Source organism: Acomys russatus, chromosome 16 (genome assembly GCF_903995435.1).
Source record: "Acomys russatus chromosome 16, mAcoRus1.1, whole genome shotgun sequence".
NCBI classification, from domain to species: domain Eukaryota; kingdom Metazoa; phylum Chordata; class Mammalia; order Rodentia; family Muridae; genus Acomys; species Acomys russatus.
In genome coordinates, this window is record NC_067152.1 from 13330985 (window position 1) to 13350339 (window position 19355).

A 19355-nucleotide genomic window follows, 5' to 3' on the forward strand; every position below is an offset into this window, starting at 1 on the left:
TGCACCATCATGCCCAGCATGTACATATATTTTTAGTTTTCTAAAATTTCTATGTATTTACTGGAAGGACACTGCTGCTCGAGCTTGCAGTCCTGCTGGTCTAGATAGCCACTGTGAGCTCGCCATTAGGTGAAGGACTCCTTCTCCCCAGCAGGGCCTCTTACTCTGTGCCTGGCCTCATCTGGAGGATGTCTTTAGACACAGATGCCTCTAACCATATTTAATATATGGCCCTTGACACAGCTCCCTGCTAGCTTTCCCTTCCCTACGCCCTGTAGGATAGTCAGATACTGTGTTCCTGTTCATATGCTGGTAGGTGTTGCCAACTGCAAACCAAGCATCCTTAAAGTGCCTGGTTCCAACCAATCATGCACCCCTATCCTGGAAGGCCCTACCCACTCCGCAAGGACTACACAGCCTTTGTTTTCCCTGACTAAAGTTGAACTAGCTCCTGAAGTGGTTCTCTGAATATTTGGTCTCTGTCATGCTTGCAGCCTTCCAAGGTCTGCTCCTCCTGCCTTTGTGGGCTGACGGCCAACAACCCTCCAGGGGAAAGAACACATTTATTTTTATGTTGTGCGTGAATACCTGCGTGTCTGTATGTACACCATATGCGTGCAGTGGCTGGAAAGTCCACAGGAGGGCACTGGATACCCTGGAACTGAAGTTACAGGCAGCAATGGGTCTCTGCAAAAGGATCCGGTGCTTTAGCCGTCGAGCCCTCACCCACCGCCTTCTGATAATATAATGAACACGTAGCTGGCTCTTTTTTTTTTTTTTTTTTGGTTTTTCGAGACAGGGTTTCTCTGTGTAGCCTTGGCCATCCTGGACTCACTTTGTAGACCAGGCTGGCTTTGAACTCACAGCGATCCGCCTGCCTCTGCCTCCCGAGTGCTGGGATTAAAGGCGTGCGCCACCACGCCCGGCACGTAGCTGGCTCTTAATAGTATTGTGGTGGTTTCTCACATCCACGTCTTTTTCTTTTACAGGTTACCCACTCCCTTGTCTTCTGAACAAGACGTAGTTTGTGGCTCAGCATGTCAATAGTAACCGTGCAGCTTGGACAGTGTGGCAACCAGACTGGCTTTGAGGTGTTTGACACTTTATTTAGAGACTCACACTGTTCCCAAGGACTCTGCTCCAAGAGAGAAAATGAAGCTTATCAAGCGTCCTGCACAGAAAGGTTTTTCAGAGAGGAAGAGAATGGAGGTGGGCATGGCCAACAATCCCCTCCTCGCTCTGACGTCAGCATCTTCAGTATCTGAACCCCATCCCTTCCGTTTCACCAGGGAAGGCTTTTGCTTTTCTCCCCTATGCCATGCTGGGCTTTGAACTCACGGCCTCAGCAGGCTGTACAAATACTCTACCTCCAACCCCTGGATTTAAACATACAGAGCAAACAAACAAAAAAGGAGCGATATGGTTCAGTGACTTGTCTATGCTTGGGCTGGAGAGACGGCTCAGAGGTTAAGAGCACTGTCTATTCTTCCAGAGGTCCTGAGTTCAATTCCCAGCAACCACATGGTGGCTCACAACCATCTGTAATGTGATCTGATGCCCTCATCTGGCTGGCAAGCAGAACACTGTATATATAATAAATAAATATTTTCCCCTAGTTATTAGGCTTTATTTTCTTTCAACAATATTTGACATTTGTGGGTCCAAGTATTTTTATCTCCTTGGTTAAAATGTTAATTATTCAGAGTAAAGTTGCGGGGGAGGCAGAGGGGGGCAGAGAGCATTCCACATTCAAGAAGGAATATCTTTAATTTCATGTTACTACTTAAGAGTTGTAAATTTTTAGGGGCTGGAGAGATGGCTCAGCAGTTAAGAGCACTGACTGCTCTTCCAGGGGTCATAAGTTCAATTCCCATCAACCACATGGTGGCTCACAACCATCTATAATGTGATCTGATATGCTCCTCTGGCGGCAGGTGTACATGCAGGCAGAGCACTGTAAACATAATAATAAATAAATAAATCTTTAAAAAAAAAAAAAGGAAGAGTTGTAAGTTTTTAGCCGGGTATGGTGGCGCATGCCTTTAATCCTAGCACTCCGAAGGCAGAGGCAGGTGGATCACTTCGAGTTCGAGTTCGAGGCCAGCCTGGTCTACAAAGTGAGTCCAGGACAGTAACGGCTACACAGAGAAACCTTGTCTTGAAAAACCAAAATAAAAGGAGAGTTGTAAATTTTCAAGAGTTGTAAGGTCTCCATGTCTGACCAACCAGCTAAGTAACTACTGAATAAATAAATCTTTATAGTATGTATATAGTAATCTGCCTGTACGTACACGTACACACCAGAAGAGGGCACCAGATCTCATTACACATGGTTGTGAGCCACCATGTGGTTGCTGGGAATTGAACTCAGGAAGAGCAGCCAGTGCTCTTAATCTCTGAGCCATCTCTCCAGCCCCGAATAAATAAATCTTAAAAAGTCTGCGCTCTGTGGTACCCACATAAGATATATGATTTGTTTGTTTGCTTCTTTTATTCTAGTTCCAGTTGCCCGGGCTGTTCTTGTTGACATGGAACCGAAAGTTATCAATCAAACACTAGCAAAAGCTACCCAGTCTGGCCGGTGGAAATACGGTCAGCACACATGCTTCTGTCAGAAACAAGGATCTGGGAACAACTGGGCATATGGGTAAGAACAGAGCCCCTCATGACTTGCAGTGAAGGTACAGCAACAGAGTTAGGTGCTCATACCCTTGTCACTGCACAGCTGATAAAGCATGGAGTCTGGTGTGGCGGCACACGCAGGAGGCAGAGGCATGTGCGTTCATGCCAGTCTGGCCTGCATAGTGAGTTCCAGGCTGTCCTAGTCATTGTTCTAATGCTGTGAAGAGACACCATGACTAAAGCAGCTCTCTTTTTTTTTTTTTTTTTTAATGTATTTATTGTTTATACAGTATTCTGCCCGCATGTGCGCCTGCCTGCCAGATCTCATTACAGGTGGTCATGAGCCACCATGTGGTTGCTGGGAATTGAACTCGGGACCATTGGAAGAGCAAACAGTGCTCTTAACCTCTGAGCCATCTCTCCAGCCCCCTAACACAACTCTTATAAAAGAAAGCCTTTAATAGGGCCTGCTTACAGTTGTGCAGGTTCACTTTATCATCGTGGCCGGAGCACTGAGACCTGTACACCGACATGGGCAAGTAGCTGAGAGCTCTACATTTGGATCTGCAGCCAGCAGTCAGAGAGAGAGAGAGACACTGGGCCTGACTCGTGCTTTTGAAACCTCAAAACCACCCCCAGTGACACCCTTTCTCCCACAGAGTAACAAGGCCCCACCTTTTAATCGTTCCCAAATAATGCTGCTCCCGGATCACTAAGCGTTCAAATATATGAGCCTATGGGGGCCACTCTTCCTCAGATCACTACATAGGCATCCAGAGAAGGCTACCTAGCCAAGTCTTATCTCAAAGCAAAAATAAAAGAAAATTAAGAATTGGGAGCTGCTCTGTGAGTTTGAAGCCAGCCTGGTCTACAAAGTGAGTCTAGGACAGACAAGGTTACACAGAGAGACCCTGGGGGGGGGAGGATTTGGAGCTCGGTGATGGTGGCACATGTCTTTAATTCCAGCACCCGGGAGGCAGAGGCAGGCAGATCTCTGTGAGTTGGAGACCAGCCTGGTCTACAAAGTGAGTTCCAGGCCAGTCAGGGTAGTTATACAGAGAAACCTGTCTCAAAAAATAAAAATAAAATATTGCCACGGTGCATGGAGGTGCACGCCTGTAACCCCAGCATTCGGGTGGCAGAGGCAGGCGGATCACTGTGAGTTCGAGGCCAGCCTGGTCTACAAAGCAAGTCCAGGACAGCCAAGATAACATAAAGAAATCCTGTCTCGAAAAACAAAAACAAACAAACAACCAAAAAAAACCCCCAAAATATTGTCAATCAGGGAACCGTAACTTTACATGAAACACTACCATAGCTTTGAAAAAACAATCCGTCTCCTAAATGTCCTTGCTCTGTACCGAGTCCCTCTGGATAAACTGACAGGTGCTGTGTTTGTTCCTTTTGCCATGGCAAAGTTACTCTGTGCATGGACCGAAGCATGAAGAATCTGTAATGAACTTAATCCAAAAGGAGGTGGAGAAATGTGACTCCCTGAGTGGATTTTTCATCACGATGAGTATGGCCGGGGGAACAGGGTCAGGGCTGGGAGCCTTCGTTACACAGAAGTTACAGGACCAGTACTCCAGCGCCCTGAAAATAAATCAGATCGTATGGCCTTATGGAACTGGCGAGGTATGACCATGTTAATTAAAGTTATGTTTATGAGTGTTTTGCTTGCCTGTGCGTATGTGTGTGCACACATGCATGCCCAAGGAGCATAGAAGACGGCATCGGATTTCTGGTGCTGGGTCATAAGGTTGTGAGTCATCATGTATAGGCCGGGAAGCAAACCTAGGGCCTCTGCAAGACCAGCAAGTGCTCTTAACCAGTGAGCTGTCTCTCTAGCCCCCGATCAAAAGGCTCATATATTCTTTTTTTTTTTTTTTTTTTTTTGGTTTTTCGAGACAGGGTTTCTCTGTGTAGCCTTGGCCATCCTGGACTCACTTTGTAGACCAGGGCTGGCCTCGAACTCACAGCGATCCGCCTGCCTCTGCCTCCGGAGTGCTGGGATTAAAGGCATGCGCCACCACGCCCGGCGGCTCATATATTCTTTGTTCATTCTATTTAGGCACAGGTAGGAGCCTGGAATGGTCACATGGTCATATGGTCATTTCTCTTTGGAAATACTCACTAGAGACTAATTAGATCATAGTATGCCGGGCGTGGTGGCGCATGCCTTTAATCCCAGTACTCGGGAGGCAGAGGCAGGCGGATCGCTGTGAGTTCGAGGCCAGCCTGGTCTACAACGTGAGTCCAGGATGGCCAAGACTACACAGAGAAACCCTGTCTCGAAAAACCAAAAAAAAAAAAAAAGATCATAGTATGTTTTCTTTCTTTTAAAATTTTTTATTTACTTTTATTTTATGTTTATGACTTTTACCTGAATGTATGTCTATGCACCATGTGGCGTCAGAGCCCTGGGGACTGGAATTAGACAGTTGTGAGCTGCCATGTGTGTGCTAGAAATCGAACCCTGGTCCTCTGGAAGAGAACCCAGTGCTCTTAACCACTGAGCCATCTCTGTAGCCTCTATATTCTTTGTTCTTAAAGTGAACATTAATAAGTAATGGGTCTCACTTTTTTTTTTTTTTTTTTTGGTTTTTCGAGACATAGATTCACTTTGTAGACCAGGTTGGCCTCAAACTCACAGCGATCTGCCTACCTCTGCTTCCCTAGTGCTGGGATTAAAGGTGTGCGCCACCATGCCCGGCCTGATTGTGATATTTATGTGAACAATTAATTTAATTTTGCTTACATTTTTCCAAACATAAGGAGTATGATTTGTTTTGGGGGGGTTAGGTTTTGTTTGGGGGGGTTGTTTGTTTGTTTTTAGTTTAGTTTTTTTCATTTTTCAAGACAAGGTTTCTCTGTAGTCTTTGCTGTCCTGGATGGACTCGAACTCACAGAGATCCGCCTGCTACACAAAGAAACCCTGTCTCAAACAAACCGAAGAAAGGAAGGAAGGAAGGAAAGAAGGAAGGAAGAAAAAGGAAATTAAGCCCTAGCTGGAAAGATGGCTCATTGGTTAAGAGCATTGACTGTTCTTCCACAGGACCTTGGTTCAATTCCCTGCACCAACATGGCAGCGCACAATTGTCTGTAATTCCGATTCCAGGGGCTCTGATACCCTCATACAGACATATATGCAGGCAAAACATCAACCAATATTCTAAAAGAAATAATTTTTTGTTAAAAAAGAAAATTAAGCCAATCATGTGGCATACCAAAAAGTACCAAAAATAAATACATACATACATACATACATACATACCAAAAAATACCAAATACGATATACCAAATGCTGTTACTTTCAAGCAGCATGGCTTTGAGGTTATTTAACTTCTCTATGTATTACTTTTCTCATGTGTAAAATGGGACAGAAATACCTGCCTCCTAAAGATGAAAGCTCTGGTGAAAGTAAAGCATACAGTAAAGCCAGTCATGGCAGCAGAGCCTTTAATCCCAGCACTCTGAGTTTGAGGCCAACCTGGTCTACATAGCAAGTTCCAGGCCAGCTAGGGCTACACAATCTCAAAATTAAAACAAAAACAAAATGCCATTGCTCCCATACTTCTTTCCTGAATCATTTCTTACATTTGGTTTTCCTATTAGGAAGATAAAAAGAGAATTGGTACGCATAAAAATGTCTTTCAATAGAAAGAAACTAAGATCATTTGGAGGCTAGCCACAATACCGAGGACCAGAAGGACCAACCCAAAACAGGCTCCGGATAGCCGGGCATGGTGGCGCTCGCCTTTAATCCCAGCACTCGGGAGGCAGAGGCAGGCAGATCGCTGTGAGTTCGAGGCCAGCCTGGTCTACAAAGTGAGTCCAGGACAGCCAAGGCTACACAGAGAAACCCTGTGTTGAAAAAAAACAGGCTCCGGAGAGATGCACAATTGTCTTTGGAATTCATTGTTGTTACTCTTATTTTATTTTATTTTATTTTATCCGCCTGCCTCTGCCTCCCGAGTGCTGGGTTTAAAGGCGTGCGCCACCGCCGCAGGGTTAGCTGGACTCCACAGTGTTCACCTCTTCCCCTCCTTTCCCGTCTTTGACCTTTTTCTCCTCAGGTTAGTGTGCAGAACTACAACTCCGTCTTGACTCTCTCTCACTTGTACCGGTCGTCAGATGCCCTCCTCGTCCATGAGAATGACGCCGTCCATAAGATCTGCGCCACTCGGATGAACATCAAGCAGATCTCCTTCAGAGATCTGAATCAGGTTCTTGCCCATCAGCTGGGGAGCGTGTTCCAGCCTACATACTCTGAGGACGGCGTGTTTCACTACCGCAGGAATCCACTGGGTAACGGACCCCTCTGTTATTTGTAGGGGAGCCATATGTTCTGAAAGCCCCAAAGGTATTTTCCCCTGTCACCTCCCCTCTGCCTGGAGATACATCCAAGATAGACCCCAAAACCTGCCTTCACACCCACCTTCTTCCTCAAACTGTCTTACTGGAAATCTTACCAAATTTCTGGGTATCTAAATGCTCCCCACTGACTACACCATTTGTGGGGCCGCTGTGCTCCTAGGACCCAAAACAGCGCATGGCAAATAACAAGCACTTGCTAAAATTCACTGGGTGGGAAATGTGTGTGTTTTGTACAGCTGGGGATAAAACCTAGGGTCTTACACACACTAAGCAGGTGTTACACTGCTGATCTATGCCCAAGACATAAAAGGTATATAGATGCAGAGTTCACAGAAATAATGGGGTTGAGCTGGAGAGACAGCTTAGCGGTTAAGAGCACCTGTTCTTGCAGAGGACCCAGGTTCTGTTCGCGCGCGCACCCCTGGTGGTTCACAACCATCCGCCACTCCAGGTCATGATCTGACTCCCTCTGCTGACCTCTGGGGGTACCAGGCACACACACAGTGCACACACATACATGCAGGCAAAACATCCATACACATAAAATAAGAAAACCAGGAGGAGGAGGAAAAGGAGGGGGTGGGAAGTGATGTGGGATTCTAATGTGGATCAGCACTGCCGTTATGGACAGAAGAGGGTTTACTGTCACTTGTGTGGCCTGCTGGCACTCTTGACAGAGAATTCTCTAACCTATATAAACTGTCTATTGTTTTGCTTTGCAGTAATGGGGGCGGGGTTTATAGGGGGGAGGAGGAAGAGCGGGAGGATGAGGAAGAGAAGAAAAGAAAATTCAGAGACTCCAGGCTGCCATGTGGTGCCACGCCCTACGGTTCTGCTCTGATAGGAAAAGCGAAGAGTAGGGCTGGTCCAAGGTTCAGAGTTTGTCAGAAAGAGGAAGGCAGATGGTCTAAGGGAGGACGTCAGTGGATAAGGGTCTCAGTCAGGCTCAGGAATTGCTAGGTGGAATCAGAGAGACTCAGGGAAGTGACCTAAGGGCAGGGCATGGCTGAGCATGTAGGCCCACCTGGTGGGGGAGGGCACTTCCCCACCCAGGGGTAAATTACAGGCTGTTGCAACCTGTCATCTCTTCTTCTGGCTTTTTATTTATTTGTTTATTTATTTATTTATTTATTTTATTATGGGTCTCACTCTGTTGCCTAGGTTGGCCTTGACCTCTTAGCCTCACAAGGTCCTCTTGGTCTCTTGCCTCAACCTCTGGGGCTGATGGATTAGGCCTGCCTCATGCTAGGACACTTTGTTTGGTGGCTCTCTACCACAGAACTATGCTTCTTCCCAAATCAGGGCAGATTATCATTTAGCCAGATAAACAGAAGATCTGGAACATTTTCTAAGGAACATTTAGTGACTATAGAATGACAGAAAAAGCATATGAATTATCTTTTATACTTAGTTTTCTTGGAGTTTAGTGACTTAGTCACCCGTATTTCTACTCATGTTTCTCTTGGCAAAGTGTAAGGTGTTTGTTTTGTTTTGTCTGTTCCTCTCTTCTTTCTTTCATTCTTCCTTTTTTCTTTTCTTCCTTCCATCTTCTTTGTTTGAGACAGGGTCTCACTATGTAGCCCTGGTTGTCCTGGAACTCACTCTGTAGACCAGGCTGGCCTTGAACTCACAGAGATCTGCCTGCCTCTGCCTCCCGAGTGCTGGGATTAAAGTTGTGCACAACTATATCTGGATATCTGTTTCTTTTTTGAGATAGGGTCTTACTATGGAATTCCCTGGGTTGGCCTGGAATTTTGGGTAATCCTCCTGCCTCTGCCTCCTAAGTGCTTGGGTTGCAAGCGTGAGAACCATAGCCATTACAAGTATGATTTCCAGGCACTCTAAAATAAAGGACAGATCTAAACATGGTGGCGCACGCCTTTAATCCCAGCACTCGGGAGGCAGAGGCAGGCAGATCTCTGTAAGCTCAAGACCACCTTGGTCTACAAAGAAATTTCCAGGTCAGTCAGGTCTACACAATGAAGTCCTATGTCAAAAATAATAGATAAATAAAATGAAGCAAAAATGTAGCTGTGGCAGACACTGTCTCTGAAAATTCACTATTTTAACGGTTAAGCAGTTCTAAAGATGGAGGAAGCACATTTGGCTCAGAACATCAAGTCACAGTTGTGTAAAAGCCAATGGCACCATTGTGGATTAAGTCACAGCAGTTCACAATGTGTGTTTTTTTGTTTGTTTTTTTCCTTACAGGAGACTTAGTGGAACATTTGGTTCCCCACCCTGAATTTAAGATGCTGGGTGTCCGAAACATTCCTCAGATGTCTGCAAACTCCCTGGCGTACAGCACGTTTACCTGGGCTGGCCTGCTCAAGCATTTAAGACAGATGCTTATTTCCAGTGCAAAAATGGAAGAAGGTAAAAGGATATTTAAAAATAGACAACCCACATACTGGGGACGGAACTGTGCTGGAGCCAAGCGTACACCGGCTCAGTCTGACTGCAATAAAGGCGCCTTCTTCTGTCAAGGAGCCGCCCACAGAAACTCGCTGGGACGCTGCAAAGGGCCTCTTGATGCCTTTGCCACTTCAGTTCAGACAAGTGCCATGTTATTTAAAATCGTTACTCTGTTTTGATCAAAGCAATATAAAAATCAAGTGCTATGGGCTGGGCCATAGCTCAGTTGGAAGAGTGTTTGCCTAGCCTTTGTAAAGCCCTGTGCTCAGCCCTCAGCCCCACACAAACCAGGGGTGGAAGTACATGTCCGTCACCCCAACATTCCAGAGGTAGAAGCAAAAGATGAGCAACTACACAGCAAGTTTCAGGTCAGCCTAGGTATTAGACCCTGCCTCAAAAGAGATGGCTTTGTGGGTACATGCTTAGTCCAAGCTGATGACCTGAGTGCCGTCCTGGAACCCCCATGGGGAACGAAGGAGTCAACTCCTCCAAGCTGTCCCTGACTTTCACACATGCACTGTGGCACACATGAGCACATGTCTACACACACACATAGACTACATGCAAAGAAATACATTAAAACAATATTTTTCAGGGGCTAAAGAGATGGCTCAGTGGGGCCAGGTGTGGTGGCGCACGCCTTTAATCCCAGCACTTGGGAGGCAGAGGCAGGTGGATCACTGTGAGTTCGAGGCCAGCCTGGTCTACAAAGTGAGTCTAGGACAGCCAGAGCTATTACAGAGAAACCTTGTCTCAAAAAACAAACAAAAAACAAAACAAAACAAAAGAGATGGCTCAGTGGTTAAGAGCACTGACTACTTTTCCAAAGGTTCTGAGTTCAATTCCCAGCAACCAAATGGCAGCTCACAACCATCTATAGTGGGATTTGATGGTTTCTTCTGTCATACATGGCAAATAGAGTGCTTGTATACATAAATAAATAAATTTGGGGGGGTTGTTTTTTTTTAATAAATAAATGTTTAAAAATTGATTTTTTGGCAGCCAGGTGGTGGTGGCACACACCTTTAATCCCAGCACTTGGGAGGCAGAGGTAGGCAGCTCTCTGAGTTCGAAACCAGCCTGGTCTACAAAGTGAGTCTAGATAGCCAAGGCTACACAGAGAAACCTTGTCTCAAAAAACTAAAAAAAAAAAAAAAAAAAAAAAAAAAAAACCAAAAAAAAAAGGGGGAGAGAGAAAAAAACATTTTTTCCCCCAAAGTTTCTTTGTGTAGGCCTGGAATTCACTCTATAGACCAGGCTGGCCTCGAACTCAGATCCTCCTGCCTCTGCCTTTGAAGTGCTGGGATTAAAAACTTGTACTACCACTGCCTGGCCAATTAATTTTTTAAAAAAACAAGTAACCAAGCAGTTAAAATTCACTTAAGGGAGCCAAGCGTAGTGGTGCATGCCTTTAATCCTAGCACTCGGGAGGCAGAGGCAGGCGGATCGCTGTGAGTTCAAGGCCAGCCTGGTCTACAAAGTGAGTCCAGGATGGCCAAGGCTACACAGAGAAACCCTGTCTCGAAAAACCAAAAAATAAAAAATTTAAAAAAAAATTCACTTAAGGACTAGGTGTGCAGCTCAGTGGTAGCTTATACAATTTTTTAAATTTTTTTTGGTTTTTCGAGACAGGGTTTCTCTGTGTAGCCTTGGCCATCCTGGACTCACTTTGTAGACCAGGCTGGCCTCAAACTCACAGCGATCCGCCTGCCTCTGCCTCCCGAGTGCTGGGATTAAAGGCGTGCGCCACCACGCCCGGCTAATTTTTTAAATATTTATTTATTTTATATGTATGGGTGTTTCATCTGCATGTATGCCTGCACCACATGCATCCTTGGTACCTGTGGAGACCAGAAGAGGGCCTCAGACTCCCTATTCCATAGTTAGACACAGTTGCGAGGCACCATACGGATGCTGGGAATAGAACCTAGGTCCTCGGGAAGAGTGGCCAGTGGGCCCTCTCTCCAGCCTCTGGACAGACTCGGGTGTGTATGAGTAGTCCTGTGGCAGGGTAGGCGGCTATGTAGTAGATGCGGCAGCTGTGAGGAGAACAGCAGGCAGATTTCTGAGAGTTCAAGGTCAGCCTGGCCTACAAAGATAGCCCAGAACAGCCAAGGCTACACAGACAAATCCTGTCTCAGAAAAACAAAAACAAACCAAAAACACGTCCTTTGTTGTCTTAGTGGGAGTGGGAGAGAGACAGCACGGCAGGGTGTGTGTGGTCTTTTCCTTTAACTAGCAATCACTGCGTGTTGTTTAGTAGCAGGCGTTATAGGAAAATGTGAAGTAACAGTGGGTCCCCTCCCTCGGCTGGGAACTGCCTTTGTGTTTTGGAGGGCAGGGCAGAGCTGGGAAAGGGAAGAAAGTGCGCATCTTCAAGTAATGCTCTCCAACTCTCGTGGCCCCAGCACTTGCTCTTCTCGAAATACCTGCTAATGTCTCATGGAACGCAGTGGTCTTCAAGGCAGAGTGAGGCTCACTGCTCACCGCACCAGGCTGTTAGCTTACCCGGTTTTCCTGTCTGGAACTGTAGGGTGGCAATGTTTTTTGGTTTGGTTTGGTTTGGTTTTTAGTCTTTGGCTTTTTGAGACAGGGTTTCTCTGTGTAGTCATCGCTGTACTTTGTAGACCAGGCTGTCCTCGAACTCACAGTGGTCTGCCTGCCTCTGCCTACCAAATGGTCAATGTTTTTGTTTGTTTGTTTTGTTTTCCGAGACAGGGTTTCTTTGTGTAGCCTTGCCTGTCCTGGACTTACTTTATAGACCAGGCTGGCTTCGAACTCAAAGTGATCGCCAACCTCTGCCTCCAAAGTGCTGAAATTAAAGACATGTACCATCACTGCCCGACTTTTTTTTTAAGATTTACTTATTTATTTATTACATGTACAGTGTTCTGCTTATATGTATATCTGCACACCAGAAGAGGGCATTATATCTCATTATAGATGGTTGTGAGCCACCATGTGGTTGCTGGGAATTGAACTCAGGACCTCTGGAAGAGCAGACAGTGCTCTTACCTGCTGAGCCATCTCTCCAGCCCATCAATGTTTTGTTTATAATTAATTATAGATAGAGTTTAAGCATGTAAAAAAATTTTTTTTGTAGTGCAGGGATTGAATTTAGCTTCACATAGACTAGGGTAGTGTGCTACCACTGAGCTCTGAATGTTTTTAGTTTTTCTTTTGTTTTGTTTTTTGAGTCAGAGTTTCTCTGGGTAGCCTTGGCTGTCCTGGAACTCGCTCTGTAGACCAGGCTGGCCTCGAAATCAATGTTTTCAGGTTTTTTTTGGTTTGGTTTGGTTTGGTTTGGTTTGGAGCTTAGTTATTTTGAGACAGGGTTTCTCTGTGTAGCCTTGGCTGTCCTGGACTTGCTTTGTAGACCAGGCTGGCCTCAAACTCACAGTGATCCACCTGCCTCTGCCTACCGAGTGCTAGGATTAAAGGTGTGTGCCACCACGCCCGGCTGTTTTCAGTTTTTGAATATATGACTAAGCATATGGGTAAACATATTTATGGCACAAACCAAGGCGAAGGATCTAGTTTTATAACTATTCAAATATTATCAGGCTGCTCTGTATAAACGTTGGCCCTACTTTTGTCACCATTACTATCTGTCCCCACATGTCCCGGTAACAGAGCAACAGGGAAATGAGCGATAACACATGCCTTCAATCCCAGCTCTCGGGAGGAGAGGCAGGGGAACTCCAGTGCAAGGCCCGTCTGCTCTGTATAGCCAGTTCCAGGATAGCCAGGTATGCTTAACAGATAGACCTTAGGGGGTAGAAAGAGAAAGACAGACAGACACAGAGAGAGGTTACAGTGTCAATAGAATACCCAGCTTCGAAGCTGAGCATGGTCGTGTATGCTCGTAATCCCAGCACTTTGAGGCAGGAGGGTTGTGAGTTTGAGGTTACCGTAGAGCTACATAGCAAGACAACATTAAAAAGAAAAGAAGCCGGGTGTGGTGGCGCACAGCTTTATCCCAGCTCTAAGGAGGCAGAGGCAGGAGATCACTGTGAGTTCGAGGCCAGCCTGGTCTACAAAGCGAGTCCAGGACAGCCAAGGCTAACAGGGAAAAACCTTGTCTTGGGGGAAAAAAAAAAAAAAAAAAAAAAAAAAGAAATAGAAAAAGAAAAAGAAAAGAGAAACAACAATAACAAGTGGATGTGGTGGCAACTACCTGTAACCCTGCAACCTTGGCACTTCCAGACCAGCCTGGGCTACAATGTGAGTTCTAGGTCACATAGTGGCCCTGACTCAAAAACAAACAGGCCAACAAATACATCTCTCAATGTGGGATGGATTCTCCAAAGGCCTTAAACTGCCGACTGGTGACTCCCTCATTCCCTCCCGAGGGCTGGGACTACAGTCATGTGCCACCACACCCAGCCTGAAGCATCCACACTTTCTCTTGTTGTTCAAAGCTGTAAGCTAAGTTCTCTTGCTTTTCCTTTGTGCTAGGTGTGGACTGGCAGGTGCGGCCTCCCATATCAGGCCTTCCACCTCTGGGCAAAATGGCAGTCCACAAAGGACCTCATTTTAACACTTCTATTGCTAACTTGGTCATCCTCCGTGGGAAAGACGTGCAAAGTGCAGATGTGGGTAAGCACACGTTCAGGTAAAAATTGAGGTATATATTTTGGAGCATGTGAGTGTTTTAAAAATAACTTCTGGGACTGTCAGGATGGTGCAGTGGGGAGAGGCACCTGCCTCACAAACTTGACAAACCTGAATGTGGTCCCCGGAACTCATGCAAAGATGGACGAAGGAGCATACGCCACAGAGATGCCCAATACCTTACACACACATATTTAATATAAATAATGCTTTTTAGCTAGGCATTTAACCTCCTTTAATCCCAAGTCTGGAGACGAAAGCAGGCATAGCTTTGTAAGTTTGAGGGCAGCCTGGTCTACATAGTGAGCTCCAGGATAGCCTGGGCTATATTATGAGACCCTGTCTCAGAAAACAAACAAGCCAGCTGTGGGGGTGCACACCTTTAATCCCAGCACTCAGGAGGAAGAACAGGTGGATCTCTGAGTTTGAGGCCAGCCTGGTCTCAACCAGTGCTACAAAGAAAAACCCTGTCTCAAAAAGAAAAAAAAAAAAAACAAAAAACTACCCATCCCAAAACCAAACAAAACAAGCAAACAACCCCAAATCTAATTTAGGAGTTGGAGAAGGTGACCCCTGAGACTTCTTTCCAGCCAAGCCATTATTCTTAGCTCTGGGATTTAAGTGTGTGTGTGTGTGTGTGTGTGTGTGTGTGTGTGTGTGTGTGTGTGTGTGTGTGCGCGCGCAATGGGCACATGTGTGTGTCAGTGGAGGCCAGAGGCCAGTGTGTGTCTCTCATGTATCCCCAAACTTGCTATCTTACAGTGGCTGGCTTTGAACTCCTGATCCTCCTGCCTCAACTTTCCAGGTACTAAGATTACAGGTGTGTACCCCCATCCCCATCTCCTCTTACTTTTGAGACCGCTAACCTGTCACTTGCTGAGTAACTTGGATTTGGCTGGTCAGTGGCCGCAGCCTGCACTTCCCAGTGCTGGGATTACACGCATGCACCACCATGATGCCCAGCTTTCATGACTGGCACTCTGCAGATGAGATGAGATTGATCGCCCTGCAGACTGAGCCACATGCTCTCCCCTTAGGGAGAGAAGTTTAATACACTTATCTGAAAGGATAAAACACACACAAGTGCGAGTATGAGCTAATGTCTTTATAATAGCCATATGTACAACTTTAAGTGTTTATTTCTAAGTGTGCATGTGTGTGTGTGTGTGTGTGTGTGTGTGTGGCATGCACATGAGTGTATAGGTGCATATGCCTGTACATTTACATGCAGAGCCCAGAGGAAGACATGGGTGTCTTCGTCTGTTGCAGCTCTCTACTTTAGGCCTTGGAGCCAGGGTCTCTCACTGAAACTGAGGCCTACCCTCTCAGCTCCACAGGCTGACTCGTAGGGTTTGCCCGTCCCTGCCCTCGCTTACACACCAAGCACTCATACCCACTGAGCATGCTTAGCCCCCTGATGTGGACAATTTGGCTGGCTTCTAATGGTTTGTCTAGGGGCCTGAACAAACACATAGGGTGGGTTCATGTACACATGACACAGCTGACAAAGTGACATGAGGCAGGTGAGAAGAGGGGAATCTTGGGACTTAGGAAGGAAAAAGGACCTCTCACCACCCCAAAACTGACAGTTCTGGCACAATTAGCATTTGCTGTGAAGGTTGCCAGCATAGACGTGATATTTCATACAGAAATATCTTCAAAGGAGAATGTTAAACAAACAGTGACCTAGGCTTAGGGCCCGGGTGTACAGGGCCCGGGTGTACAGGGCCCGGGTGTACAGGGCCCTGGTGTATAGGGCCCGGGTATATAGGACCCTGGGTGTACAGGGCTCTGGGCGTGGCCTCTCTCCTCTTGCAGATGTTTTTCCGGGTATCTCACAAACAAGATTAACATCCTGTTTCCAGTGAGGACAGCAGAGCCTCCTTCATCCCTATAATCTGAGGTTTACCCCTTCATTGTGATCATGCTGTCCCTGTCAGGAGCGGCAGCAGCGCGCTGCACTGGGACCTCACTAAGACTCCTTAAAGGCAGCCTTAAAGGCAGCACTGTAGGACAGGGGGGCCCATACTTGGGGGGGCGGGGCTGGGGTGCTTGCTCTCCACCCCAGAGCCCCTCTCTTACTTTCTGTACTTAAGTGAAGCGTCATATTAAAAAAAAACTTTCAATAGCCCCGCTCTGCCTCCTGCTGGTCGCTCTGAAATTCTTTTCTCCCACAAAACCAAGGGATTCCCTCAATCTGAGTCTCTGACAAAATCTCTGTGAGATTCCCAGATCGTAGGTTCACATGTGAGAAAGCAATAAGGAAGGTCAGAGACACTTTGGCCTCAAACATGCTTCACTGCTAGTTTAACATTCTTTTTTTTTTTGAGACAGGGTTTCTCTGTTTTAGCTATGGCTGTCTTGGACTCACTTAGTAGACCAGGCTGGCCTCAAACTCACAGAGATCTCTCTTTGCAGGCAATCTTTGCAGCATTTTCCCCCTGTGGCGAGGGCGCATATAACCCTGGCTGCCCTGCAACTCGCTCTAGAGACCAGTCTGGCCTTGAACTCAGAGGTCCTTCTGCATCTGCCTCCCAAGTGCTAGGATTCAAGGTGTGAGCTAGCACTTTGTGGCAGCAAAGTTTGTTTACTGTACTATAATTCTTCTTTTTTATTTATTTTATGTGTATGGTTGCTTGTATCTATCCCTATATACCACATGCTTGTCTGGTGCCCTCAGACGCTAAAAGAATGTGTCAGATCCTCTGGAACTCGAGTTACAGACAGTTGTGAATGCCTCTGTGGATGCCAGGAAACTGAACCTGGGTCCTCTGGAAGAGCCAGAGTTCCTAATTTCTTAAGTATTGGACCATCTTTCCAGCCCAGAGACTTTATCTGGAGTCCAAAGTAAAGGGCTCCTTGTCTTATTCTTTCTCCTTAATAATTTTCCACATCTTTCTATCTTTCCTCATAATTACTAGCTGCTTTCCTTTTTGTTTTTAAATGTGTGTGTGTGCGTGCGCGGGTGTGCACGCGTGTGCGTGCATGCACTCATGCATACCTGCCTGTCTGTCTGCCATGGCATGTAGCACAGCACACATGTGGAGATGAGAGGACAGCTTGTGGTGCAGTCCGTTCTCGCCTTCCACCATGTGGGGCCCAGGAATTGAACTCATGTCAGCAGGCTTGGCAACAAGCACTTTTACTCCCTGAGCCATCTTGCCAGCCCTCGTTATAACATGTTCACACATGTATAGAAGGGACTTTGCTCATATGTACAATGTTTTTTTTATTTTTTTAAACTCCAGAAGGATTTAAGGACCCAGCTCTCTACACTTCCTGGTTGGAGCCAGTTCATGCTTTCAGCATGTGGAAAACCCAGCGAGCTTTTGACAAGTATGAGAAGTCTGCGGCACTGGTCAGCAATAGCCAGCTCTTAGTAAAGCCACTTGATACAATTGTGGGCAAGGCATGGAATATGTTTGCATCCAAGTAAGTAAATCTTAAGTCTCCAGCGCAGTGGCACACACCTTCAATCTGAGCTCTTGGGAGGCAGAGGCAGGAGGATCATTGTGAGTTTGAGGCCAGCCTGGTCTACAAAGCAAGTCCAAGACAGCCAAGGCTACACAGAGAAACCCTGTCTTGAAAAACAAAACAACAAAAGGCTCCAAACTGCCTCACCGTAGCCACATAATGTCAAGGTAAAGCATGAAGTGTGCTGTGGAGCAAGCTTTGCTGTCACCACGTAGCTGTGAAGCCTTGGACATGTGACTTGGAGGTTCCTCCTCATCTGTGCAGGGAGGATTCAATGATGCAGACCATCTATACCCCACATGGCTAGGAAGTGCTCGATGACTGTTCTGTACTGCTGTTTTTATTTTTATTCTATGTGTTGGGGTTATTTTGCCTGCATGCATGCCTGTGCACCATAGGCAAGCCTAGAGATCTTGGAAGCCAACAGATGGGACTAGAGTGCCATGTGCATGCTGGGAAGATGACCCAGGTCCTCTTAAAGAACACACAGTGGTCTGAGCCACCTAGCTCTCTCTCCCGCTCAGCCCCCATCCTACTATTACAAGATGGGATTTGTTTACTAAATGAATGGGTTCTAAGCAAAATTCAACATCTCATAGTGAGAGAGTTTTCCAAAGATCTTTGGGACTAGGGCCTCTTTTCCCCTGTGCCCCCTTAGACACTAAAAGCAACGGGGGGTGGGGGGGAGGGGTGATGATAGGCTAAAAGTGTGCTAATGTCATTTATTAAGTATACAGTGCTCTGCCTACATGTACACCTGCACACCAGAAGAGGGCACCAGATCTCATTATAGATGGTTGTGAGCCACCATGTGGTTGCTGGGGATTGAACTCAGGACCCTTGGAAGAACAGGCAGTGTTCTTAACCTCTGAGCCATCTCTCCAGCCCCCTTCTAATGTTATTTATTGATTCTGAGTAAATGAGCGACCTACACATTTGTGAGGTCCCTAAGAGGCTTTACAAACTTTGACTGCCCATGAGTTCATTTACTGTTGACGTTTGTTTCTCATTTGCCTGGAATTGTTGATTTGACATCTTCTGCTTTCTCACCAGAGCCTATATCCACCAGTACACAAAATTTGGAATGGAGGAAGAAGACTTTTTGGACAGCTTTACATTGTTAGAACAAGTTGTTGCCAGCTATGGTAATCTCTGACCCTAAGCCAAGAAGATTTTTGGACTAAAATTTTCAAAATTGAGCCGTGCTCAGTGGTGCTTGCCTGTGATCCCAGCACTCTTGGATTAGAAGCAGGAGGTTCAGGAGTTCAAGGTCATCCTGAGGTTACATTGAGAGTTCCAGGCCAGAGGGCTGGAAAGATGGCTCAGAGGCTAAGAGCACTGACTGCTCTTCCAAAGGTCCTGAGTTCAGTTCCCAGCAACCGCATGGTGGCTCACAGCCATCTGTAGTGAGATCTGGTGCCCTCTGTTTTACATGCAGATACAACATTGTATTCGTAATAAATAAATCTTAAAAAAAAAAAAAAAAAAAAAGAAGAAGCCGGGTGGTGGTGGCGCACGCCTTTAATCCCAGCACTTGGGAGGCAGAGGCAGGTGGATCGCTGTGAGTTCGAGGCCAGCCTGGTCTACAAAGTGAGTCCAGGACGGCCAAGGCTACACAGAGAAACCCTGTCTCGAAAAACCAAAAAAAAAGAAGAAGAAGAAGAAGAAGAAGAAGAAGAGAGGTCTAGGCCAACCTGGGCTATATGAGACTCTGTCTCAGAATAGATAAATAAATACAAATACTTGCTTTCAAGGTCAATCTGTTAAAGTAATAAAATAGAATTTGTATTCTACTTTATGTACTCTGTCCACAGACATGAAGAAAACACTTTTGGATTGTAGCATATTTTCAG

General features: G+C 46.1%; 1 protein-coding gene across 2 annotated transcripts; it reads left to right on the forward strand.

The window, feature by feature from the left end:
- The first annotated feature begins 1037 nt into the window (after positions 1-1037).
- Positions 1038-18902, forward strand: Tubd1 (tubulin delta 1). 2 transcript variants are annotated; one of them, XM_051158213.1, is made up of 10 exons: positions 1038-1209; positions 2500-2647; positions 4041-4257; positions 6699-6945; positions 6978-6985; positions 8233-8302; positions 9211-9375; positions 13873-14013; positions 17277-17460; positions 18556-18902. In XM_051158213.1, the coding sequence occupies exons 1-10, from the start codon at positions 1038-1040 to the stop codon at positions 18656-18658; spliced, it is 1455 nt and encodes a 484-aa protein (XP_051014170.1). In that variant the 3' UTR covers positions 18659-18902. The 2 variants fall into 2 exon arrangements, with proteins under 2 accessions (XP_051014170.1, XP_051014171.1); XM_051158214.1 differs by lacking the exons at positions 6978-6985; positions 8233-8302 and having other exon boundaries at positions 6699-6930.
- The last annotated feature ends 453 nt before the right edge of the window (positions 18903-19355 follow it).

What these genes read in the sequence shown, in the direction of transcription:
- Tubd1 (XM_051158213.1), top strand. Translation starts at nt 1,038, where the DNA reads ATGTCAATAGTAACCGTGCAGCTTGGACAGTGTGGCAACCAGACTGGC. An exon ending in GGGAACAACTGGGCATATGG is followed by an intron (nt 2,648 to 4,040) that starts GTAAGAACAGAG and finishes GCCATGGCAAAG; the next exon opens with TTACTCTGTGCATGGACCGA. An exon ending in CGTGCAAAGTGCAGATGTGG is followed by an intron (nt 14,014 to 17,276) that starts GTAAGCACACGT and finishes TTTAAACTCCAG; the next exon opens with AAGGATTTAAGGACCCAGCT.